The sequence below is a fragment of the Pseudoliparis swirei genome, chromosome 6, assembly GCF_029220125.1.
Source record: "Pseudoliparis swirei isolate HS2019 ecotype Mariana Trench chromosome 6, NWPU_hadal_v1, whole genome shotgun sequence".
In the NCBI taxonomy this organism is placed as follows: Eukaryota; Metazoa; Chordata; class Actinopteri; order Perciformes; family Liparidae; genus Pseudoliparis; species Pseudoliparis swirei.
Window position 1 is genome coordinate 118,403 of NC_079393.1, and position 26,874 is coordinate 145,276.

At 51.7% G+C, this 26,874-nt stretch overlaps 2 protein-coding genes across 2 annotated transcripts in view; both read left to right on the top strand.

The window, feature by feature from the left end:
* Window positions 1–1,432: 1,432 nt before the first annotated feature.
* LOC130194889 (laminin subunit beta-1-like) lies at window positions 1,433–13,588 on the top strand. Its single transcript, XM_056416099.1, is given in 10 exon segments — window positions 1,433–1,654; window positions 1,804–1,867; window positions 1,963–2,165; window positions 2,997–3,067; window positions 3,069–3,083; window positions 3,085–3,113; window positions 3,591–3,779; window positions 4,072–4,390; window positions 6,861–6,929; window positions 12,895–13,588. Coding segments are annotated over 10 exon segments (1,875 nt in total).
* Window positions 13,589–17,067: 3,479 nt separating this feature from the next.
* Window positions 17,068–26,874, top strand: part of LOC130194891 (laminin subunit beta-1-like) — a 58,047-nt gene continuing 48,240 nt past the window's right edge. The window contains exon 1 of the mRNA XM_056416100.1: window positions 17,068–17,079. Within this exon, the coding sequence (XP_056272075.1) occupies window positions 17,068–17,079 (12 nt within the window). The remainder of the gene's footprint in view (window positions 17,080–26,874) is intronic.

A 26,874-nucleotide genomic window follows, 5' to 3' on the forward strand; every position in this document is an offset into this window, starting at 1 on the left:
ATGTACAGCGGTAACACAAGCCTCCCCAGAAAGGGGCAACATGGTACTTTGCCAAGCCTCTAGTGGGGGGTAATATACTACAAGCCTCTAGTGGGGGTAACATGGCACCACTATGCCCTCTAGAAAGGTGGGTAACATGGTACTGGCAAGCCTCTAGTGGGGTAACATGGTACCACAAGCTCTCCAGTGGGGTAACATGTTACCTACAAGCTCTCTAGTGGGGCAACATGGTACCAAGCCTCTGGGTGGGGTAACATGGTACTACAAGCCTCTAGTGGGGTAACATGGTACTACGTGTTCTGTGCAGCAAGTACCAAGCTCCCCAGTGGGGTAACATGGCACCACAAGCCTCTAGTGGGGGTAATATGGGTACTCACAAGCCCTCCCAGTGGGGTAACATGGTACCACAAGCTCTCTAGTGGGGTAACATACAAGCTCTCTAGTGGGGAGACATATGGTACTACAAGCCTCTAGTGGGCAACATGGTACCACAAGCTCTAGTGGGGTAACATGGTACTACAAGCCTCTAGGTGGGGGTAACATGGCACTGCCTCTCTAGTGGGGCAACATGCATACTACAAGTCTCTCTAGTGGGTAACATGGTACTACAAGCCTCTAGTGGGGTAACATGGTACTACTCAAGCCTCTAGCAAAATATGGTACTACAAGCTCCTCTAGTGGGGGCAACATGACACTACAAGCTCTCCAGTGGGGTAACATGGTACTAAGCTCTCTAGTGGGGTAACATGAATTTCTACAAGCTCTCTAGTGGGGCAACATGGTACTACAAGCTCTAGTGCAACATGGCAATTAAGCAAGCCTCTAGTGGGGTAACATGGTACTAAGCTCTCTAGTGGGTAACATGGTACCACAAGCCTCTAGTGGGGCAACAGGTACTACAAGCTCTCTAGTGGGGCAACATGTACATGGTTTCGCTTCCCAGTGGGCATTATGGTACTGCTGCCTCTAGTGGGGTAATGTGGTACTACAAGCCTCTAGGCAAGAATGTGGCATCACACTTCCCAGTGGGGTAACATGGCACTACAAGCTCTCTAGTGGGGTAACATGGTACTCAAGCTCTCTAGTGGGGCAACATGGTACAAGCTCTCTAGTGGGGTAATATGGCTACGAGCTCTCACAAGCCTAGTGGGTAACATGGTACTACAAGCCCTCTAGTGGGGTAACATGGTACTACAAGCTCTCTAGTGGGGTAACATGGTACTACAAGCTCTCTAGTGGGGAAATATGGTACTACAAGCTCTCTAGTAGGGTAGCATGGTACTATAAGCCCTCTAGTGGGGTAACATGTTACAAGCTCCTTAAGATATGATCGAGCATTGCCAATCAAAGCTTTGTAGGTGAGAGAAGGATTGTAAATGTGATTCTTGAATTAACGGGGAGCCAGTGCAGAGCAGCTAATATTAGTTCAAGTATGTTTTATAACATTAATATGTTCTCTCCTCAGACATTTCGACCTGCTGCCATGGTGATCGAGCGCTCAGCTGACTTCGGGAAAACGTGGCAGCTTTATCGTTATTTCGCCTACGACTGTGAGGCCTCCTTCCCCTCTGTTTCCCAGGGACCAATGCAGAAGGTCGATGACGTCATCTGTGACTCGCGTTACTCCGACATCGAGCCATCCACTGAAGGAGAGGTACTGCAGTACTCTGTCACCAACAGCTGGTCTTGGAACCACAGTGTTGTAGAGGACAGGACAGTATCACATTACACGTGTTTTGACGTCACTGTGATGTCATCTTTAATTACACCTTTAATAAAACGTGGAACATTTGGTGATTGCAGGTGATTTTCAGAGTTTTGAACCCAGTGTTCCGGATCGATGATCCCTACAGCCCCAGAATCCAGAGTATGCCTCCTCACACCAGACAATAACTATATGATCTGTTGGGATTATTGATTAGATATTATCTATTTTTGACCTGTGATTGATCTTTTGTTCAGACATGTTGAAGATCACCAACCTGCGGGTGAAGTTCACCAGACTGCACACTCTCGGCGATAACTTGCTGGACTCTCGTATGGAGATTAAAGAGAAGTATTACTACGCCATCTTTGACATGGTGGTCCGAGGGAACTGCTTCTGCTATGGACACGCCTCTGAGTGTGCCCCCATCCACCAAGCCGGCCAGAGCACTGAGGGCATGGTGAGTCTTGAGGAGGGCAGGCTGAGCTCTGAAGGGGAAAGGGTGAGTCCCATAGAGGGTAGGGTGAGCTCTATAGAGTCCTATAGAGGGTAGGGTGAGCTCTATAGGGTGAGTCCCATAGAGGGTAGGGTGAGCTCTATAGAGTCCCATAAAGGGTAGGGTGAGCTCTAAAGGGTGAGTCCCATTGAGGGTAGGGTGAGCTCTATAGAGTCCCATAGAGGGTAGGGTGAGCTCTAAAGGGTGAGTCCCATTGAGGGGTAGGTGAGCTCTATAGAGTCCTATAGAGGGTAGGAGTGAGCTCTAAAGGGTGAGTCCCATAGAGGGTAGGGTGAGCTCTATAGAGTCCCATAGAGGGTAGGGTGAGCTCTAAAGGGTGAGTCCCATAGAGGGTAGGGTGAGCTCTATAGAGTCCTATAGAGGGTAGGGTGAGTCCCATTGAGGTAGGGTGAGCTCTATAGAGTCCCATAGAGGTAGGGTGAGCTCTAAAGGGTGAGTCCCATTGAGGTAGGGTGAGCTCTATAGAGTCCCATAGAGGTAGGGTGAGCTCTAAAGGGTGAGTCCCATAGAGGGTGGGTGAGCTCTATAGAGGGTGGGGTGAGTCCCATAGAGGGTAGGGTGAGCTCTATAGAGTCCCATAGAGGTAGGGTGAGTCCCATTGAGGGTAGGGTGAGCTCTATAGAGTCCTATAGAGGTAGGGTGAGTCCCATAGAGGTAGGGTGAGCTCTATAGGGTGATACCTATAGAGGTGAGGGTGATATCTAAGGGTGAGTGGTCCAGTAACTACAGGTTAATATTGATTATATCAGATGTGAATATCTGTGTTGTGTTCAGGTTCACGGTCATTGCATGTGTAACCACAACACTAAAGGTCTGAACTGTGAGAAGTGTCACGAGTTCTACCAGACTTGCGTGGAGACCATGAGGGCCGCGACACCAACGCCTGCCAGAGTGAGTCCATCGTGTTGGAGGACTAGAGCTGCAGCTGTTGAGCGATTATGCCATTGATTAATCGAGCAATCAGACAAACAATAGAAAGGAGCAATTGTGAATATACAACAGACAAAATAAACTGGTGCACATTATTAGTTATCTTTTCATAAAGCTCAGCATTTGTTATGCTTAAATTGCATAAACTAATATGATCTGCATTCAGGTGCAGTATGTGCATCTTTATAACCGTCAGAACACTGAATGCATCCATGTACCTGGTTATAGTCATCTATGTTGTATGTGTATGGTGTTTTTATTTAACTATTTCCTTTTGATTAAAAAGATACTGTCATTTATGAATTCATATTCCATCTGATCAATAGTCAATCATTATGACCTGCGTCTGAAACAACAGCTGCAACCATCAGATGAGAGATCTCTCTGACTTGTTCACAGGAACTGACTGCATCTGTTCTTCTTCTGTGGTGTTTGCAGAGTGTAACTGTAACCAGCACTCGTCCTCGTGTCACTTCGACATGACCGTGTTCGTGGCTTCGGGGAACACCAGCGGAGGAGTCTGTGACGGCTGCCGGCACCACACGGCCGGACCCCGCTGTGAGCGCTGCCGCCCGGCCTACTACCAGCACCCCGAGAGGGACGCCAGAGACCCCGAGGTCTGCCAACGTGAGTCCACACGCTCATGAACCGCTCTACTACCGGCACCCCGAGGGACGCCAGAGACCCCGAGGTCTGCCAACGTGAGTCCACACGCTCATGAACCGAGACCCCGAGGCCTGTCCCACGCGGCTGTAGACCGGTGCATGCTGGAGGTCAACGGGACCACGTGACCTGCAGAGAGGAGATCCCGACTCCCACGTCGTCCGTCCCCGGGCGCTCCTAGATATCCTGTCCGTGAAAGTCCCGAACGGGCGGGCGATGAATGTCGTAACCTGCGGGGTCCTGTGTGTCTCCACAGCCTGTGACTGCGAGGCCCGGGGCTCCCTGAGCGGGGGGGCCTGTGACTGGACCACGGACCTGAGCACCGGCCTGGTGGCCGGGCAGTGCCGCTGCAAGGAGAACGTGGAGGGGGAGCGGTGTGACCGCTGCAGGCCGGGGCACCACGGCATGGGGGAGGGGCCAGAGGGCTGCAAGGGTACCACACACACACACACGATACACTACAACCACATACACACGATTCACAGCACTACACACACACGATACACAACACTACACACACACATCACTATACACAATACACAACACATAACACATACACACTTCGTGTTTCTTAGGTGTCACGGGGATTAAGTGGACCCAAAAGCACGACTCGGAGACAGCACTGCAAATAATGATCTTTACTTAGGACGTAATTCAAAACAGAACGAAATATCTTGACTCAAGTAACGCGTGAGGGCTTGGGCTGGAAACACAAGACAACCTGGCAGAGGACAAGTGAGGGAACCTGAGTAGATGGGGACTAACAGGCGGATGGGCAACAGGTGAGGCGGGCATGAAGACCAGGTGAAGGTAATGAGGGACTAACGAGGAGTGACCAGAGGTAGGGGAAGGTAATGAGGGACTAACGAGGGAGTGACCAGAGGCAGGTGAAGGTAATGAGGACTAACGAGGGAGTGACCAGAGGCAGGTGAGGTAATGAGGGACTAACGAGGGAGTGACCAGAGGCGGGTGAAGGTAATGAGGGACTAACGAGGGAGTGACCAGAGGCAGGTGAAGGTAATGAGGGACTGAGGGAGTGACCAGAGGTGGGTGAAGGTAATGAGGGACTAACGAGGAGTGACCAGAGGCAGGTGAAGGTAATGAGGGACTAACGAGGGTGACCAGAGGCAGGTGAAGGTAATGAGGGACTAGCAGGGGTGACCAGAGGCAGGTGAAGGTAATGAGGGACTAACGAGGGAGTGACCAGAGGCAGGTGAAGGTAACGAGGGACTAACGAGGGTGACCAGAGGCAGGTGAAGGTAATGAGGACTAACGAGGGTGACCAGAGGCAGGTGAAGGTAACGAGGGACTAGCGAGGGAGTGACCAGAGGCAGGTGAAGGTAACGAGGGACTAACGAGGAGTGACCAGAGGCAGGTGAAGGTAACGAGGGACTAACGAGGGTGACCAGAGGCAGGTGAAGGTAACGAGGGACTAGCGAGGGAGTGACCAGAGGCAGGTGAAGGTAACGAGGGACTAGAGGGTGACCAGGGCAGGTGAAGGTGAGGGACTAACAGGGGTGACCAGAGGCAGGTGAAGGTAACGAGGGGTGACGAGAGGCAGGTCAAGGTAACGAGGTAGTGACCAGAGGCAGGTGAAGGTAACGAGGGAGTGACCAGAGGCAGGTGAAGGTAACGAGGGAGTGACCAGAGGCAGGTGAAGGTAACGAGGGGAGTGACCAGAGGCAGGTGAAGGTAACGAGGACTGCGAGGGACCAGAGGCAGGTGAAGGTAACGAGGAGTGACCAGAGGCAGGTGAAGGTAACGAGGGGTGACCAGGGCAGGTGAGGGAGTGACCAGAGGCAGGTGAAGGTAACGAGGGAGTGACCAGAGGCAGGTGAAGGTAACGAGGGAGTGACCAGAGGCAGGTGAAGGGAGCTGGACTGACGAGATGGGAGCAGGATCTGGAATGACGTGATAGTTAGACAGGATGAAAACAACCAAGACAAGAACGAAGGTGTGGAGCTGAACTGTTCCACTTTGTGTTTCTTCGTGTTTCTTTGTGTTTCTTTGTGTTTCTTCGTGTTTCTTGTTCTTTCGTGTTTCAGCGTGTTTCTTCGTGTTTCTTGTTCTTTCGTGTTTCAGCGTGTTTCTTTGTGTTTTTTCATGTTTCTTCATGTTTCTTTGTGTTTCTTCGTGTTTCTTTGTGTTTCTTCGTGTTTCTTGTTCTTTCGTGTTTCAGCGTGTTTCTTTGTGTTTCTTGTTCTTTCGTGTTTCAGCGTGTTTCTTCGTGTTTCTTGGTGTTTCTTGTTCTTTCGTGTTTCAGCGTGTTTCTTCGTGTTTCGTGTTCTTTCGTGTTTCAGCGTGTTTCTTTGTGTTTCTTCGTGTTTCTTTGTGTTTTTTCGTGTTTCTTGTTCTTTCGTGTTTCAGCGTGTTTCTTTGTGTTTCTTCGTGTTTCTTGTTCTTTCGTGTTTCTTCGTGTTTTTTCGTGTTTCTTTGTGTTTCTTCGTGTTTCTTGTTCTTTCGTGTTTCAGCGTGTTTCTTGATGTTCTTGTTCTTTCGTGTTTCAGCGTGTTTCTTCGTGTTTCTTCGTGTTTCTTGTTCTTTCGTGTTTCTTCGTCTTTCAGCGTGTTTCTTCGTGTTTTTTCGTGTTTCTTCGTGTTTCTTTGTGTTTCTTCGTGTTTCTTCGTGTTTCTTGTTCTTTCGTGTTTCAGCGTGTTTCTTCGTGTTTCTTTATGTTTCTTCGTGTTTTTTTGTGTTTCTTCGTGTTTCTTGTTCTTTCGTGTTTCAGCGTGTTTCTTCGTGTTTCAGCGTGTTTCTTTGTGTTTCTTGTTTTTTCGTGTTTCAGCGTGTTTCTTCGTGTTTCTTCGTGTTTCTTGTTCTTTCGTGTTTCTTCGTCTTTCAGCGTGTTTCGTGTTTACGTGTTTTCGTGTTTTCCGTGTTTCTTTGTGTTTCTTCGTTTCTTTATGTTTCTTCGTGTTTCGCGTGTGTCTTCGTGTTTCTTGTTTTTCGTGTTTCAGCGTGTTTCTTCGTGTTTCATTGTGTTTCTTAGTGTTTCAGTGTGTTTTGTGTTTTCATTTTTCGTGTCAGCGTGTTTTCGTGTTTCAGCCAGTGGGAACACTTCCTGGAGGAAATCCCTGCGACAGTGAAACGGGAAGCTGCTTCTGTAAACGTCTGGTGACGGGACGAGGCTGTGACCAGTGTGTGGTGAGAACACTCTTCACCAACTTCACATGTTCTCTTTGTAATATTACAGATACCACGTCAGATTAAAAAGCTCACTGTAAACTGAAAAGACACAAAGAACTGAGTGTGTGTGTGTGTGTGTTCAGGCTGAACACTGGGGTCTCAGTAATGATATGGATGGCTGCAGACCATGTGACTGTGACCTTGGAGGAGCCGTCAACAACCAGTAAGTCCACATCCAAATTAGGGATTAATCCTGGGAGATTCCAAACTATTTGATGAACATGGAATATAGTTATCTATTTAATATAATTAATTCTTAGAATAATTCCAAATTACTTGCTTTAGGAATTAATTTTTTTCATTTCCTTAAACGACAAAAAAAAGGTTTAATTTGACTTCCATGAAGCTGTTCTCAGCGGACCGATCCCAAGCTGCACTTCATCAGTCTCATCAATTCACCTCATAGAACCCACGTCTCTCCTCAGAGGGCTTTACAATCTGTACACACAACATCCGCCGACCCTTGACCTCACATAAGAACAGGAACAACTGCACCTAAAACCCTTTCAGGGGATCAAAAGGGCAGAAACAGAGGAGGATCCTCTATCAGGATGGACAGAACAATAGAGGTCATGTGACCAGATGAACAATAGATGTCATGTGACTAGATGAACAATAGATGTCATGTGACTAGATGAACAATAGATGTCATGTGACCAGATGAACACTAGATGTCATGTGACTAGATGAACAATAGATGTCATGTGACCAGATGAACAATAGATGTCATGTGACCAGATGAACAATAGATGTCATGTGACTAGATGAACAATAGATGTCATGTGACCAGGTGAACAATAGATGTCATGTGACCAGATGAACAATAGATGTCATGTGACTAGTTGAACAATAGATGTCATGTGACCAGGTGAACAATAGATGTCATGTGAACAGATGAACAATAGATGTCATGTGACTAGATGAACAATAGATGTCATGTGACCAGATGAACAATAGATGTCATGTGACCAGATGAACAATAGATGTCATGTGACTAGATCAGGGGTATTCAACTAAAATGTTAAGAGGTCCAGTTAGAGAAATTTTCTTGAAGCAAAGGTCCAGAAGATCATAATGTCTAACTATTTAGTGTGATATATATAGCCTGGTAGTTGTATCAACATCTGCATGTAATCAATACCTTTCAAATCAAATGAATTCAGTACGATTAAAACACTTTTTAACAATATTTATTATCATGTAACATAGAACTGGACTGCAGATATGTATAATGTTCTCATGAACTAAATAAAAAATAAGGCTGCATTTAAAATAAAATAAATACAAAATGAAAATTGTGCATGTAATAATAAATAATAATAATCAAATAAAGTGCTTAACTTCAGAAAAATTAAATGAAGGAAGGAAAAGCTTAAATTTCCCATTTGTTTCACAGTCTCAAACAATTTTACAGATAATAAATCTCAACACATCTTAACAATTGAACAGTTTTAGAGCATCACTCTTGCATCCCACTCCCCACTTGTTTGCTCAGTGTGAGAATTGAGCTCTAGCTTGTCCTGCCAGACTTTAAACCTGGGCTTGAATGGAGTCAGGGCCATCCTCATGCACATGTGGAGGTGCTCATTGGTGAGCCTCGAGCGATATTTATTTTTGATGATATTCATCGTGAGAAAGCTGCCTCGCAGTTGTAGGTGGAGCCAAACATGGTCAAGATGTATATGGCAACTTTCCTCAGACCTGGAAAAGCTGTCTCAGGGACCGTTTGGAGCCAGAAAGTGGAAGGGTCAGTTCTTAGAAACTGCTCTTTCAGGGACACATCTGCTTGGAGATCAACCAGTTGCATCTGGAGAGGCCCAGGATTTACCCATTTAAAGTGCTGTGTGACTTTGAGAACCCCTGACATCAGTGATGATAAATGGGTTCTGAATGAACATGGTGAGCTGCTGTCCAAAGCTGAAGCTGTCAAAACGGTTGCTGAAGTTTACGATCAGCTTATCAATGAAGTCAACAAAGAAGACGCATCTCTGTCCCTGAACCTGTTCCTGCACTGCTGGGAAGTGTGCACAGTCTCTGCAGGTCTTCCTTGAACAACTCAAGTTTCTTTTGAAAGGAGCGGACAGCGGTCATCAGTTCACAAATTGAATTGTCCTTGCCTTGTAGCCTCAAATTCAGTTCATTCAGATGCAGTGATATCAACCAAAAAGGCCACATTATCCATCTGTTTATCATTTCCGAAAAGAGAGAAAACTGTGTTGCTTTCTGATGTGTTAGCTCTGCCAAAAAGATGCTACTTCCTCCTGATGGACCAAAAGCGCTAAGACCCTCCTTTGCTGAGCCATCTCACATTATTGTGCAGCAAAGATCATCAGCATTGGCATCAACTTCTCTGAGGAATTCCCTCAGCATGCGATGCTGGGTGGAAGAGGATGCCCTGAGAAAATTGATCATTTTCATCATTGTATTCATCACTTCAGCATGCTCATCTGACAGGGAGGCACAGAGGACAGATTGATGAATGATGCAATGGTAAGCTATGAGCTCTGGATTGTCCTCTTTCAGTCTTGCTACAGCTCCTTTCTCTCTCCATCATAGCAGGGGCTCCATCTGTGGCTATTGAAACCACTTGTGTTGGTTCTATTCCTCTCTTCGTTAACATCTGCCTGCCTGTCCTGCTGGGACGAGTGTTGCTGGTTACACGATGGACGCGTGGGGGAAGTGGCGTGTCTTGTGCCTAGCAGCCCTTTCCGTGGAGGACGTAGAAGACATCTACCTATTCGGAACTTTGATTACAGGATTTCTGCTGATTGGAGTTGGTGCTGCGCTGGCTTATCGGAAAATTAAGGAAACGGTGACAGCCGTTAAAAGCCCCCTAAGGCTGCCCGACATGATTGACGCGTTGGGCAGAGTTGTTGGCACTCAGACTGTGGCATTAAACCGTCAGAATGACAACATCGTGGAGAAGCTGATGGCTCTGCAAATGAAATTGGATCGATTTGAAATCCTATTTGGAAATGGGAGGAAAATGGAGGAATAGTAGGTGCGCAAAATTGAAATGCAGCTACTGGAAGACCAAACAATCCCAATCTTATCTGCTTTCGGCTCCCTCTACCAGGACGGGCCTTGGCCAAGGCCGTTACTGGAACAACAACTCCCCCGAAGATCACTGAAGTGAGAATCTCTCTCATCCCCTTCCCCTTATCCACAGACACCTGTGGTTGTTTTCTCCCCAGGACCCTTCAAGGCTATCTCCATGGCAACGACCATCTTGCGGTCTGGGAACTTTGTCTGTTGTGGACTGGGGGAGGACGACACATCAGGCCACGCACACACACCTTCAACACACTGAAATGCATTCACTAACCCCATCCCACGCCGCCTGCTTTGCCCCCAGGGTGACAGGACGGGTCTGTGTCCGCCGTGACGGCTGACGGACCGGCTGGCTGCTTGTCGGTGCTGGTTACCTTCTGCCCCCAATGGCGGGGCTATCGCCCAGTCTTTGGCTTACCTCCCCTCCCCCCCTTCCTACTCGTTGCAAGTCATGTCTAAGATGTATGTGCTTATGTGCAATGGTGTTTTTGTTTCTCCTGCTCCCACACTGTACCCCTCTAGAGGCATAGTCGGGGGGTTGCTTTTTCTTTTTCTCGCCTCTCTTCCCTCATGTTATGCTATAATTTTCATCCACCCTTTCCAAGATGGCGCCGCGGACGGCGCCTCGGTGTCTTGGTGCGCGATTCTTGCACCTTCCGCCAAAGAAAGTTCCTCGTTTGTTTGTGAAAACATTCTTGGCAATAAACCTGTTTCTGATTCTGATTTCTGATTCTAATTCTGATCTCCTTAATGGCCAGGTAGATATCTTCTCCTCTTGTACTGGTCTGAAGGGGAGTGACACCTAACAGGTCTTCACAGAATGCTTTCTGGTCTGTGTTGAAAAACCTGACGTACACTAACAGCTGAGCATTGTCACAGATGTCAGTGGACTCATCCACAGCTAAGCCTACACATGGTGCCTTATGTATGGCTTCATTTAGCTGGGTTAGCACATCCTGAGTTAATATTTCACTTTTCTTTGTGGCAGATGATGCTGACATGGGTATTTGCTTTATCTTATCACAAAGCTCTTGTTTTGGTTTTCCGTCAAGTAATGTTTCAGCGACGACACTCATGCATTCTTTGACAAGCCTCCATCAGTAAATGGCTTTTGTGTTGCCCCAAAATCCAAGCAACTCTGAGGAACACTCATGAGCACGTTGTTGGGCAGTGAACGGTGGCTCAGGATCCTGGTGGACTGTTCATATTGGGCTGTGAGACCACTTATTTTCTGTGATCTCACTTGGATTTGAGTGGGTATGTTTGTTCAAAACCTTTATGTTTTGTCTCATAATGGCGTTTCACATTGCCACTTTTAATAAGTGCCACGGTTTCTGAACATATAAGACACACTGGTTTTGTGCTCCCTGTGGGAAGTATGAACAGAAATGAGTGTCCATTCCAGATTAAATGCTCTATTTTCGCTGTCAACTTTTCTTTTTTTGGAGAGCGACATTTGTTCCTTATGTTTCTCTCCCTTTCTCTGTCTCACTCGCCTTTTTCTCAACTTTCTCCGGCGCAGTTGTCCGTTTCTCTCCCTTTCGCTGTCTCACCCGTCTTTTGCTCAACTTTCTCCGGCGCAGTTGTCCGTTTCTCTCCCTTTCTCTCAACTTTCTCCGGCGCAGTCGTCCGTTTCTCTCCCTTTGTTTTCTACATGTATCGCTATCTTTCTTTTTCTTTCTACCGTCTTTTCAAGTGTAACCTGCCTCTACTTTCTCATCTGTCTGCGTAGCGCTGTCTGTTGAGACGTAATGTTTACCGCCGAGAATGCATAGATTTGATTGGCTGAGTGGTATCACGTGGGATGGCTAAACTCGCATGCAATTGGTCTGTGCGTTTCCGCATCCGCTAAACCACTACCGTAAAGACTGCAAAAGCTGCGCCTTTCGCCAGGTAAAACAATTAAAACACCCCGTCAGGTTTTAAATCATAACCTTCTGTTTTGGCTGGCGGTCCGGGTCCGGATGGGACGGCCTCTGGGTCCGGACCCGGACCGCGGTCCGCCAGTTAGTGACCTGTGGACTAGATGAACAATAGATGTCATGTGACCAGATGAACAATAGATGTCATGTGACTAGATGAACAATAGATGTCATGTGACCAGATGAACAATAGATGTCATGTGACCAGATGAACAATAGATGTCATGTGACCAGATGAACAATAGATGTCATGAAACCAGATGAACAATAGATGTCATGCGACCAGATGAACACTAGATGTCATGTGACCAGATGAGTTATTTCTTTTGTTCTTCATTTGTCATCCGGCAGGTGTGACCAGGTGAGTGGTCAGTGCATCTGCAGAAGTCACATGTTCGGCCGACGCTGCGATCAGGTGGAGTCTGGATTCTACTTCATCGCTCTGGATCACTACACCTATGAGGCAGAGGACGCCACGCTTGGACCCGTGAGTCCTATTTAACCCTTTCAAAGCCTTGTCACCCAATGGATTACCAGTGGATCAAAGAATTCGAAGACAAAAGTAACGCAGCCAATGCATCCAAATGTAGCAGAGTACACGTCCTGGTTTCTCTCTAAACATTTCAACTTGTCGTCGGGTAGAGAGGGTGAGCGGTAGAGAAGGGAAATGGTAAATAGACTGTACTTGCATAGCGCTGTTCTAGTCTTCCGACCACTCGCCTCAACACTACTTGTCGTAATTCACTCGTTCACATCCTGAGGGCAGGGGCTAAGGGGTTAACTCATCGTATGCACAGCTATGGGGCAGTTTGGGGTGAAGTGTCTTACCCAAGGACACATCGACACAGACTAGAGGAGCTGGGGATCGAAGCGCCGATCCTCTGATTCAATGGATGCCCCTGCTCAATACTGAGCCACAGGATCCCAGAAGGTGCAGAGTCGGGTAGTTGTTGGTCAGCTGGTGGTCAAAGTGAAGGAGGTGGACCCCAAAGTGCTAACCACGAGGTCAACCACGAGGTCAACCACAAGGTCATCCACAAGGTCAACCACGAGGTCATCCACAAGGTCAACCGCAAGGTCAACCACGAGGTCAACCACAAGGTCAACCACGAGGTCAACCACGAGGTCAACCACAAGGTCATCCACAAGGTCAACCACAAGGTCAACCACGAGGTCATCCACAAGGTCAACCGCAAGGTCAACCACGAGGTCAACCACAAGGTCAACCACAAGATCAACCACGAGGTCAACCACAAGGTCAACCACAAGGTCATCCACAAGGTCATCCACGAGGTCAACCACGAGGTCATCCACAAGGTCAACCACGAGGTCAACCACGAGGTCATCCACAAGGTCAACCGCAAGGTCAACCACAAGGTCAACCACGAAGTCAACCACGAGGTCAACCACAAGGTCAACCACGAGGTCATCCACGAGGTCAACCACGAGGTCATCCACAAGGTCAACCACGAAGTCATCCACAAGGTCATCCACGAGGTCAACCACAAGGTCAACCACGAGGTCAACCACGAGGTCAACCACGAGGTCAACCACGAGGTCAACCACAAGATCAACCACGAGGTCAACCACAAGGTCAACCACAAGGTTAATTAGATAGATAGATATATACTTTATTAATCCCTAAGGGGAAATTTGTCGTGACAGTAGCAGCAACACACAAGAATAAAAACAAAACACAAAATATAAGAAACAGGGATGAAAGATATAGAAGTATACAAGTAAAATAAAAGTAAAATACAAAACAAAATATATATGTAAATATACAACACACATGCATACACAACACAGAACAACACTGACAAATCAAATACAAAAAATATTAAATATAGACAGAGTGCAAAAAGCAAAGTGTGTGTATGAGTGCAGAGCAAATGAAATGAAATGTGTGTGTATGTGTGTAGTGCAAACAAATGAGATGTGTGAAGTGCAGATCAACATAGTGTAAGTATTCAGTTATTGTTGTAGTTATTGCACTATGATCTGGCAAGAGGTGATCTGTTATAGAGCCTCATAGCCGCCGGCAGGAATGTTCTCCTGTATCTGTCCTTGTGGCAGCGTGAGGAGACGTCTGGAGAAAGAAGAAATGAAAGAATTATGAACCAAACACAAACCCACCACATTAGTCTGCGGGGGATTACCTCCAGGCATCTTTTCTTCAAAGTTTTTGCTTCTCTCGAAAAAGAAATATGATTTATATATTTTGTTCTTCTCTTCCTGGCTAAATGTGCTTCTTAGTTTTCTTTAAAAAAGTAAAACGTCTTCAGTGCCACCTTTTAGCTTGTAAAATGTTGTTTTGTCTGTTTTCATGTCTATTTAGGGAGTGATGGTGGTCCCAAGACCCCACCCTCTGGATCGCAGTCCCACATGGACAGGTATTGCCTGGTCAATGTCCCAGAGGGGGCCTTCCTGGAGTTCTCTGTGGACAACATCCCCCACTCCATGGAATATGACATCCTGATCCGCTACGAGCCTCAGGTAGGACCACGACAGACCGGTGTAGCCCCTCAGGGAGGACCACGACAGTCTGGTGTAGCCCCTCAGGTAGGATCACGACAGTCTGGTGTAGCCTCAGGTAGGACCACGACAGACCGTGTAGCCTCAGGAGGACCACGACAGTCTGGCGTAACACCTCAGGTAGGACCACGACAGTCTGGTGTAGCTGCACAGGTAGGACCACGACAGTCTGGTGTAGCCCCTCAGGTAGGACCACGACAGTCTGGTGTAGCCCCTCAGGTAGGACCACGACAGTCTGGTGTAGCCCCTCAGGTAGGACCACGACAGTCTGGTGTAGCCCCTCAGGTAGGACCACGACAGTCTGGTGTAGCCCCTCAGGTAGGACCATGACAGACTGGTGTAGCCCCTCAGGGAGGACCACGACAGTCTGGTGTAGCCCCTCAGGTAGGACCACGACAGTCTGGTGTAGCCCCTCAGGTAGGACCACGACAGACCGGTGTAGCCCCTCAGGGAGGACCACGACAGACCGGTGTAGCCCCTCAGGGAGGACCACGACAGACCGGTGTAGCCCCTCAGGGAGGACCACGACAGACCGGTGTAGCCCCTCAGGTAGGACCACGACAGACCGGTGTAGCCCCTCAGGTAGGACCACGACAGACCGGTGTAGCCCCTCAGGTAGGACCACGACAGACCGGTGTAGCCCCTCAGGTAGGACCACGACAGTCTGGTGTAGCCCCTCAGGTAGGACCACGACAGACTGGTGTAGCCCCTCAGGTAGGACCACGACAGTCTGGTGTAGCCCCTCAGGTAGGACCACGACAGACTGGTGTAGCCCCTCAGGGAGGACCACGACAGTCTGGTGTAGCCTCAGGAGGACCACGACAGACCGGTGTAGCCTCAGGGAGGACCCACGACAGTCTGGTGTAGCCCCTCAGGTAGGACCACGACAGACTGGTGTAGCCCCTCAGGGAGGACCACGACAGTCTGGTGTAGCCCCTCAGGGAGGACCACGACAGACGGTGTAGCCCTCAGGGAGGACCACGACAGACGGTGTAGCCCTCAGGTAGGACCACGACAGTCTGGTGTAGCCCCTCAGGTAGGACCACCATAGACCGGTATTTCAGGAGACCAACAGACCCGTAGCCCCTCAGGTGGTATTCACGACAGTCTGGTGTAGCCCTCAGGTAGGACCACGACAGTCTGGTGTAGCCCTCAGGTAGGGACCACGACAGACCGTGTGGCCCCTCAGGGAGGACCACGACAGTCTGGTGTAGCCCCTCAGGTAGGACCACGACAGTCTGGTGTAGCCCCTCAGGGAGGACCACGACAGACTGGTGTAGCCCCTCAGGTAGGACCACGACAGTCTGGTGTAGCCCCTCAGGTAGGACCACGACAGACTGGTGTAGCCCCTCAGGTAGGACCACGACAGTCTGGTGTAGCCCCTCAGGTAGGACCACGACAGTCTGGTGTAGCCCCTCAGGGAGGACCACGACAGTCTGGTGTAGCCCCTCCCACCAGCCTAACCAACTCGTATGGATGGATGCTGGTGTCACTCTCCGAGAGAGAGAAGTTGATGGAGACTTTGTGAAGTTAAATCAGACCTGCTGATAAGATGGACATAATCAGCAGACATAATAAATGGAATGTACACTAACCTGCCCATCCCCCCCAATTTACCAACATTCACTCACCTTTACACAGCCTAGGCACAGCAGGCAGGGGCAATTTGGGGTTATCTGCCTTGCCCAAGGACACATCGTCATGGACGAGAGGAGCCGGGGATCGAACTGCGATCATCTGATTGAGGACAACCCGCTGGAGCTTCTCACTCCATATGACCACTTGTGACCAATAGAGCGTCCATATTGTTGCCCAGCAGCTGACAGGTTATCACTCCCCTCAGACCAGGCCAGCAGCAGCTAGATCAGACGTGTCGTCAGTCTGTACATAACCCGTCAACACATCACTTCAAATCTGAAAGGAGACGACACGTTGGATCAAGACTTTACCGTTGTTCAAGACACAAAACACAATTTATATTGTGCATTTGCAATAAAGTTGAAGTTGCAGAAGCAATGCAGGAAAGACGACATGTTGAACCATCCGACCTGTGATGCATTGGTCCTGCAGCTGCCTGACCAATGGGAGGAGGTTCTGATGACGGTGATGAGGCCAGGACCAATCAGAGCCGACAGTCGCTGTGTCAACACCGTGCCAGACGACGACCACCAGATGATCTCTCTCCATCCCGGCTCACGGTAACGATCTCCAAACGAGACATTCCCTTCTCACAAATGACTTTACATATTATAAAATATCTTCATCAGCTGCCAACATGTTGGACCGATTCTCCTCCTGACTAATACCACGAGTAGTACCACGAGTAGTACCACGAGTAGTACCACGAGTAGTACCACTGGGGGAAGGAGCCAGAGCTGGTGGAGGAGGTGGAGCGGTACCAGATAGTTATAGTTGGGCTCAGAAGTGGACCTGGTACCAGAACACCTGAGGATCATGATGGACTTTATAATCCTATCATCTGATCTGCGTATGTCTTGGAAACTCAGGTGAAGAGAGGAGCAGAGGCTGTGTTTCAGCTGGAAGTTTGGATCGGAGGGATGGGCGGTGAGGTGAGCATTCATTAAAGCCCAAACGTGTAGTGAGGTGAACTGGGACCGTCTGGTGGAGGACCCTGGTGTCGTGGCAGCAACCAGAGAACCCGGGGGTGGACACCGGGTGTGAAGGAAGCCGTCAAGCTGAAGAAGGAGGCCTTCCGGGCCTGGTTGGTTCGGGGGTCTCCTGAAGCAGCTGCGGTGTTCGGATGCTAACACTCGGGTGGCCATGGGGGTCAGGGACATGGTCCAGGACATGGGGATTGGGACATGGGGTTCTGGAACATGGGGGTCTGGAACATGGGGTTCAGGAACATGAGGGTCTGGAACATGGGGTCTGGAACATGAGGGTCTGGAACATGGGGTTCAGGAACATGGGGGTCTGGAACATGGGGGTCTGGAACATGGGGGTCTGGAACATGGGGTTCAGGGACATGTGGGTCTGGAACATGGGGTTCAGGAACATGGGGGTCAGGGACATGTGGGTCTGGAACATGAGGGTCAGGGACATGGGGTTCAGGAACATGGGGTCTGGAACATGGGTCTGGAACATGGGGGTCTGGAACATGGGGTTCAGGAACATGTGGGTCTGGAACATGGGGGTCTGGAACATGGGGTTCAGGAACATGAGGGTCTGGAACATGTGGGTCTGGAACATGGGGGTCTGGAACATGGGGTTCAGGAACATGGGGGTCAGGGACATGGGGTCTGGAACATGGGGGTCTGGAACATGAGGGTCTGGAACATGGGGTTCAGGGACATGGGGGTCTGGAACATGAGGGTCAGGAACATGGGGGTTCAGGAACATGGGGGTCTGGAACATGGGGTCTGGAACATGGGGGTCTGGAACATGGGGTCCAGGACATGGGGTCTGAAACATGGGAGTCTGGAACATAGGGTTCAAGACATGGGGATTCAAGGCATGAGGGTCTGGAACATGGGGTTCAGGGACATGGGGGTCTGGGACATGGGGTCAGGAACATGGGGTCTGGAACAGGGTCTGGAACATGGGGTTCAGGAACACAGTCAGGAACATGGGGTCTGAACATGGGGTCAGGGACATGTGGGTCTGGAACATGGGGTCTGGAACATGGGGTTCAGGAACATGGGGTCTGGAACATGGGTTCAGGAACATGGGGGTCTGGAACATGTGGGGTTTCCCAGGGACATGGGTCCTGGAACATGGGGTCTGGAACATGGGTTCAGGACATGGGGGTCTCTGGGACATGGGGTCTGGAACATGGGGTGGGGGTCTGGAACATGGGGTCTGGAACATGGGGTCAGGAACATGGGGTCTGGAACATGGGGGGTCTGGAACATGAGGTCTGGAACATGGGGTTCAGGGGACATGGGGGTCTGGAACATATGGGGTCTGGAACATGGGGTTCAGGAACATGGGGTCTGGAACATGGGGTTCAGGACATGGGGTCAGGGACATGTGGGTCTGGAACATGGGGTTCAGGGACATGGGGTTCAGGAACATGAGGGTCTGGAACAGGGGTCTGGAACATGGGTTCAGGAACATGGGGTCTGGAACATGGGAGGTCTGGAACACTGGGGTCTGGAACATGGGGTCAGAACATGGGGGTCTGAACATGGGGTCTGGAACATGGGGTCTGGAACATAGGGGTTCCAAGGGACATGGGGTCTGGGACATGGGTCTGGAACATGGGGTCTGGAACATGAGAGATGGAACATGGGGGTCTGGAACATGGGGTCCTGGGAACATGGGGTCTGGAACATGAGGGTCCAGTTTGGGTCAGGAACATGGGGTCGGTTCAGGGCGAACATGGGGTTCAGGAACATGAGGGTCTGGAACATGTGGGTCTGGAACATGAGGGTTCTAAGACACATGGGGTTCAGGGACATGTGGGTCTGGAACATGGGGGCCAGGGACATGTGGGTCTGGAACATGGGGTTCAGGGACATGGGGTCCTGACATGTTTTATATGGTCTGGAACATGGGGTGTTCCACATGGGTGTGGGGGTCTGGAACATATGGGGTCTCTGGAACATGGGGGTCTAGACATGGGGTTCAGGGACATGTGGGTCTGGAACATGGGGGTCTGGAACATGGGGTTTCAGGAACATGGGGTTCCAGGAACATGGGGTCCTGGAACATGGTGGAGAACATGGTTTAACATCAGGGGTCTGGAACATAGGTTCTGGGACATTGGTCTGGTTTGTAGGGTCTCTGGAACATGGGGTCGGTGAACATAAGACGTTCAACATGAGGTCTGGAACATGGGGTTCAGGGACATCCAGGGACAGGAGGAACATGGGGGCCTGGAACATGGGTGGCGGAACATGGGGTCTGGGAATGTGGGGTCTGGAACATGGGGTTCATGGAACATGGGGTCTGGAACATGGGGTCCAGGGACATGGGGGTCTGGAACATGGGGTTCCAGGAACATGGGGGTCTGGAACATGGGGGGCCTGGGTAGGGGGCTGGAACATGGGGTCTGGAACAGAGGGTTGGGAACACAGGGTTCCAGAGACATGGGGTTCGAACATGGGGACTGGAGGTCTGGAACATGGGGTCACCTCGGAACATGAGGTCTGGTGGAGGTGGAACATGCGGTTCAGGGACATGAACATGGGGGTCAGGTGGACATGGGGTCTGGAACATGGGGTTCAGGAAGACATGGGGTCTCCTCATCCTCACTGGAACATGGGGTCTGGAACATGAGGGTCTGGAACATGGGGTTCACTGTCAGCTGGGGTTGGAAGATGGGGTGGGTCTGCAAACATGGGGTGAGGTGAACATGGGGTCTGGTGGAGGACCTGGGGTTTCGTGGCAGGAACATGGGGTGGAACATGGGTGTCCAGAACATGGGGTCTGGGACATGAGGTCTGGAACATGGGGTTCTGGGCATGAGGTCTCCTGTCTGGAACATGCGGGTCTGGAACATGGGGGTCTGGGACATGGGGGTCAGGAACATGGGGTCTGGAACATGGGGGTCTGGGACATGGGGGTCTGGAACATGGGGTCAGGGACATGGGGGTCTGGAACATGGGGGTCTGGAACATGGGGTTCAGGGACATGGGGGTCTGGAACATGGGGTTCTGGAACATGGGGTTCAGGGACATGGGGGTCTGGAACATGGGGGTCTGGAACATGGGGTCTGGAACATGGGGTCTGGAACATGGGGGTCAGGAACATGGGGGTCTGGAACATGGGGTTCTGGAACATGGGGTCTGGAACAGGGGATCTGGAACATGGGGGTCTGGAACATGGGGTTCAGGGACATGGGGGTCTGGAACATGGGGTCTGGAACATGAGGGTCTGGAACATGGGGTTCAGGAACATGGGGGTCTGGGTCTGGAACATGAGGTCTGGAACGTGGGGGTCTGGAACATGGGGTCTGGAACATGGGTGTCTGGAACATGGGGTTCTGGAACATGGGGTTCAGGAACATGGGGGTCTGGAACATGGGGGTCAGGAACATGTGGGTCTGGAACATGGGGGTCTGGAACATGGGGGTCTGGAACATGGGGTTCAGGAACATGGGGTTCAGGAACATGGGGTCTGGAACATGGGGTTCTGGAACATGAGGGTCTGGAACATGGGGTTCAGGAACATGGGGGTCTGGAACATGGGGGTCTGGAACATGGGGGTCTGGAACATGGGGGTCAGGAACATGGGGACTGGAACATGGGATTTCTGGAACATGGGGTCTGGAACATGGGGGCGTGGAACATGGGGTCTGGAACATGGGGGTCTGGAACATGGGGTCTGGAACATGGGGTCTGGAACATGGGGGTCTGGGACATGGGGGTCTGGAACATGGGGGTCTGGAACATGGGGTCCAGGGACATGTGGGTCTGGAACATGGGGTTCAGGAACATGGGGGTCTGGAACATGGGGGTCTGGAACATGGGGTCTGGAACATGTGGGTCTGGAACATGGGGGTCTGGAACATGAGGGTCTGGAACATGGGGTCTGGAACATGGGGTCTGGAACATGGGGTCTGGAACATGGGGTCTGGAACATGTGGGTCTGGAACATGGGGGTCTGGAACATGGGGTTCAGGAACATGGGGTCTGGAACATGGGGTCTGGAACATGGGGTCTGGAACATGGGGTCTGGAACATGGGGGTCTGGGTCTGGAACATGGGTCTGGAACATGGGGTCTGGAACATGGGGGTCTGGAACATGGGGTCTGGAACATGTGGGTCTGGAACATGGGGGTCTGGAACATGGGTCTGGAACATGGGGGTCTGGAACATGGGGGTCTGGAACATGGGGTTCAGGAACATGAGGGTCTGGAACATGGGGGTCTGGAACATGGGGGTCTGGAACATGAGGGTCTGGAACATGGGGGTCTGGAACATGGGGGTCAGGAACATGGGGTTCAGGAACATGACATGGGGTCTGGAACATGGGGTCAGGAACATGAGGGTCTGGAACATGGGGTCTGGAACATGGGGGTCTGGAACATGGGGGTCTGGAACATGAGGGTCTGGAACATGGGGTCTGGAACATGGGGTCAGGAACATGGGGTCTGGAACATGGGGGTCAGGAACATGGGGTCTGGAACATGGGGGTTCTGGAACATGGGGGTCAGGAACATGGGGTCTGGAACATGGGGTCTGGAACATGTGGGTCTGGAACATGAGGGTCTGGAACATGGGGTCAGGAACATGGGGTCTGGAACATGGGGTCTGGAACATGGGGTCTGGAACATGGGGGTCAGGAACATGGGGTTCTGGAACATGGGGGTCAGGAACATGAGGGTCTGGAACATGGGGGTCAGGAACATGGGGTCAGGAACATGGGGGTTGGAACATGAGGCTCTGGAACATGGGGTCTGGAACATGGGGTCTGGAACATGGGGGTCGGGAACATGGCGTCAGGAACATGAGGGTCTGGAACATGGGGTCTGGAACATGGGGGTCTGGAACATGGGTCTGGAACATGGGGGTCTGGAACATGGGGGTCTGGAACATGGGGTTCAGGAACATGGGGGTCAGGGACATGTGGGTCTGGAACATGAGGTTCAGGAACATGAGGGTCTGGAACATGGGGGTCTGGAACATGGGGTTCAGGAACATGGGGGTCTGGAACATGGGGTTCAGGAACATGGGGGTCTGGAACATGGGGGTCTGGAACATGGGGTCTGGAACATGGGGTTCTGGAACATGGGGGTCTGGAACATGGGGTCTGGAACATGGGGGTCTGGAACATGGGGTCTGGAACATGGGGTCTGGAACATGGGGGTCTGGAACATGGGGGTCTGGAACATGAGGGTCTGGAACATGGGGTTCAGGAACATGGGCGTCTGGAACATGGGGGTCTGGAACATGGGGTCAGGAACATGGGGGTCTGGAACATGGGGTTCAGGGACATGGGGGTCTGGAACATGGGGTCTGGAACATGGGGTCTGGAACATGGGGTCTGGAACATGGGGTTCTGGAACATGGGTCTGGAACATGGGGCTCAGGAACATGGGGGTCTGGAACATGGGTTCAGGAACATGAGGGTCTGGAACATGGGGGTCTGGAACATGGGGGTCAGGAACATGGGGTTCAGGAACATGGGGTCTGGAACATGGGGTCTGGAACATGGGGTCTGGAACATGGGGTCTGGAACATGGGGGTCTGGAACATGGGGTCAGGAACATGGGGTCTGGAACATGGGGTCTGGAACATGGGGTCTGGAACATGGGGTCTGGAACATGGGGTCTGGAACATGGGTCTGGAACATGGGGTCTGGAACATGGGGTCCAGGGAACATGGGGGTCTGGAACATGGGGGTCTGGAACATGAGGGTCTGGAACATGGGGTCTGGAACATGGGGGTCAGAACATGGGGTCAGGAACATGGGGGTCAGGAACATGGGTCAGGAACATGGGGGTCAAGAACATGGGGTCTGGAACAGGGGGTACAGGAACATGGGGGCCAGGAACATGGGGTCTGGAACATGGGGGTCTGGAACATGGGTCAGGAACATGGGGTCAGGAACATGGGGTCTGGAACATGGGGTCAGGAACATGGGGGTCTGGAACATGGGGTTCAGGAACATGGGGGTCAGGGACATGTGGGTCTGGAACATGAGGTTCAGGAACATGAGGGTCTGGAACATGAGGTTCAGGAACATGGGGTCTGGAACATGGGGGTCTGGAACATGGGGTTCAGGAACATGAGGGTCTGGAACATGGGGGTCTGGAACATGGGGTTCAGGAACATGGGGTTCAGGAACATGGGGGTCTGGAACATGGGGTTCAGGAACATGAGGGTCTGGAACATGGGGTTCAGGAACATGGGGGTCTGGAACATGGGGTTCAGGAACATGAGGGTCTGGAACATGGGGGTCTGGAACATGGGGTCAGGAACATGGGGTTCAGGAACATGGGGGTCTGGAACATGGGGGTCTGGAACATGGGGTCTGGAACATGGGGGTCAGGGACATGGGGGTCTGGAACATGGGGGTCTGGAACATGGGGTTCAGGAACATGGGGTCAGGGACATGGGGGTCTGGAACATGGGGGTCTGGAACATGGGTGTCAGGAACATGGGGTCTGGAACATGGGGTCAGGAACATGGGGTCTGGAACATGGGGTCTGGAACATGGGGTCTGGAACATGGGGTCTGGAACATGGGGTCTGGAACATGGGGTCAGGAACAGGGGGGTCAGGAACATGGGGTCTGGAACATGGGGTCAGGAACATGGGGTCTGGAACATGGGGTCAGGACCATGGGGGTCTGGAACATGGGAGTCTGGAACATGAGGGTCTGGAACATGGGGGTCTGGAACATGGGGGTCAGGAACATGGGGGTCTGGAACATGGGGGTCTGGAACATGGGGGTCTGGAACATGGGTCTGGGACATGGGTCTGGAACATGGGGGTCTGGAACATGGGGGTCTGGAACATGGGGTTCAGGGACACGGGGTCAGGAACATGGGGTCTGGAACATGGGGTCTGGAACATGAGGGTCTGGAACATGGGGGTCTGGAACATGGGGTCAGGAACATGGGGGTCTGGAACATGGGGTTCAGGAACATGGGGGTCTGGAACATGAGGTTCAGGAACATGAGGGTCTGGAACATGGGGGTCAGGAACATGGGGGTCTGGAACATGGGGTCTGGAACATGGGGGTCAGGGACATGTGGGTCTGGAACATGGGGGTCTGGAACATGAGGGTCTGGAACATGGGGGTCTGGAACATGAGGGTCTGGAACATGAGGGTCTGGAACATGGGGGTCTGGAACATGGGGTTCAGGAACATGGGGTTCAGGAACATGGGGGTCTGGAACATGGGGTTCAGGAACATGGGGGTCTGGAACATGGGGTCTGGAACATGGGGGTCAGGAACATGGGGTTCAGGAACATGGGGGTCTGGAACATGGAGGTCTGGAACATGTGGGTCTGGAACATGGGGGTCTGGAACATGGGGGTCTGGAACATGGGGGTCAGGAACATGGGGGTCTGGAACATGGGGGTCTGGAACATGGGGTTCAGGAACATGAGGGTCTGGAACATGGGGGTCTGGAACATGGGGTTCAGGAACATGGGGGTCAGGAACATGGGGTCTGGAACATGGGGGTCTGGAACATGGGGGTCTGGAACATGGGGGTCAGGAACATGGGGGTCAGGAACATGGGGTTCAGGAACATGGGGGTCTGGAACATGGGGTCTGGAACATGGGGGTCTGGAACATGGGGTCTGGAACATGGGGTTCAGGAACATGTGGGTCTGGAACATGGGGGTCTGGAACATGGGGTTCAGGAACATGGGGGTCAGGGACATGGGGGTCTGGAACATGGGGTTCAGGAACATGAGGGTCTGGAACATGGGGGTCTGGAACATGGGGTTCAGGAACATGGGGTCTGGAACATGGGGGTCTGGAACATGGGGGTCAGGAACATGGGGGTCTGGAACATGGGGTCTGGAACATGAGGGTCTGGAACATGTGGGTCTGGAACATGGGGGTCTGGAACATGGGTCTGGAACATGGGGTGCAGGAACATGGGGGTCAGGAACATGGGGGTCAGGAACAGGGGGTCCAGGAACAGGGGGTCTGGAACATGGGGGTCTGGAACATGGGGTCCAGGGACATGGGGGTCTGGAACATGGGGTCAGGGACATGGGGGTCTGGAACATGTGGGTCTGGAACATGAGGGTCTGGAACATGGGGTCTGGAACATGAGGGTCAGGGACATGTGGGTCTGGAACATGGGGGTCTGGAACATGGGGTTCAGGAACATGAGGGTCTGGAACATGGGGGTCTGGAACATGGGGTCAGGAACATGGGGTCAGGAACATGGGGTCTGGAACATGGGGTCAGGAACATGGGGTCTGGAACATGGGGGTCAGGGACATGGGGGTCTGGAACATGGGTGTCTGGAACATGGGGGTCTGGAACATGTGGGTCTGGAACATGGGGTTCAGGAACATGTGGGTCTGGAACATGGGGGTCAGGAACATGAGGGTCTGGAACATGGGGTTCAGGAACATGGGGTTCAGGGACATGGGGGTCTGGAACATGGGGTTCAGGAACATGAGGGTCTGGAACATGGGGGTCAGGAACATGGGGGTCAGGAACATGGGGGTCTGGAACATGGGGTCAGGAACATGGGGGTCTGGAACATGGGGGTCAGGGACATGTGGGTCTGGAACATGGGGGTCAGGGACATGTGGGTCTGGAACATGGGGGTCTGGAACATGAGGGTCTGGAACATGGGGGTCTGGAACATGGGGTTCAGGAACATGGGGGTCTGGAACATGGGGTCTGGAACATGGGGTCAGGAACATGGGGTCTGGAACATGGGGTCAGGAACATGGGGGTCTGGAACATGGGGTCTGGAACATGGGGTCAGGGACATGGGGTCCAGGAACATGGGGTCTGGAACATGAGGGTCAGGAACATGGGGTTCAGGAACATGGGGGTCAGGAACATGTGGGTCTGGAACATGGGGGTCAGGAACATGAGGGTCTGGAACATGAGGGTCTGGAACATGGGGGTCTGGAACATGGGGTCAGGAACATGAGGGTCTGGAACATGGGGGTCTGGAACATGGGGTACAGGAACATGGGGTTCAGGAACATGGGGGTCTGGAACATGGGGTTCAGGGACATGTGGGTCTGGAACATGGGGGTCTGGAACATGGGGTTCAGGAACATGGGGGTCTGGAACATGGGGGTCTGGAACATGGGGGTCAGGGACATGGGGTTCAGGAACATGGAGGGCTGGAACATGGGGTACAGGAACATGGGGGTCAGGGACATGGGTCTGGAACATGGGGTCTGGAACATGGGGTCTGGAACATGGGGTCTGGAACATGGGGGTCAGGGACATGGGGGTCTGGAACATGGGGTCCTGACATGGGGAACATGGGGGTCTGGAACATGGGGTCTGGAACATGGGGTGTGGAACATGGGGGTCTGGAACATGGGGTCTGGAACATGGGGTTCAGGAACATGAGGGTCTGGAACATGGGGGTCTGGAACATGAGGGTCTGGAACATGGGGTTCAGGGACATGGGGTCAGGAACATGGGGTCAGGTACATGGGGTCTGGAACATGAGGGTCTGGAACATGGGGGTCTGGAACATGTGGGTCTGGAACATGAGGGTCTGGAACATGGGTTCAGGAACATGGGGTCTGGAACATGGGGTCTGGAACATGGGGGTCTGGAACATGGGGTCAGGAACATCGGGTCTGGATCATGGGGGTCTGGAACATGGGGTCTGGAACATGGGGTCAGGAACATGGGGTCAGGTACATGAGGTCAGGAACATGGGGTCAGGAACATGGGGTCAGGTACATGTGGTCAGGGACATGGGGGTCAGGAACATGGGGTCTGGATCAT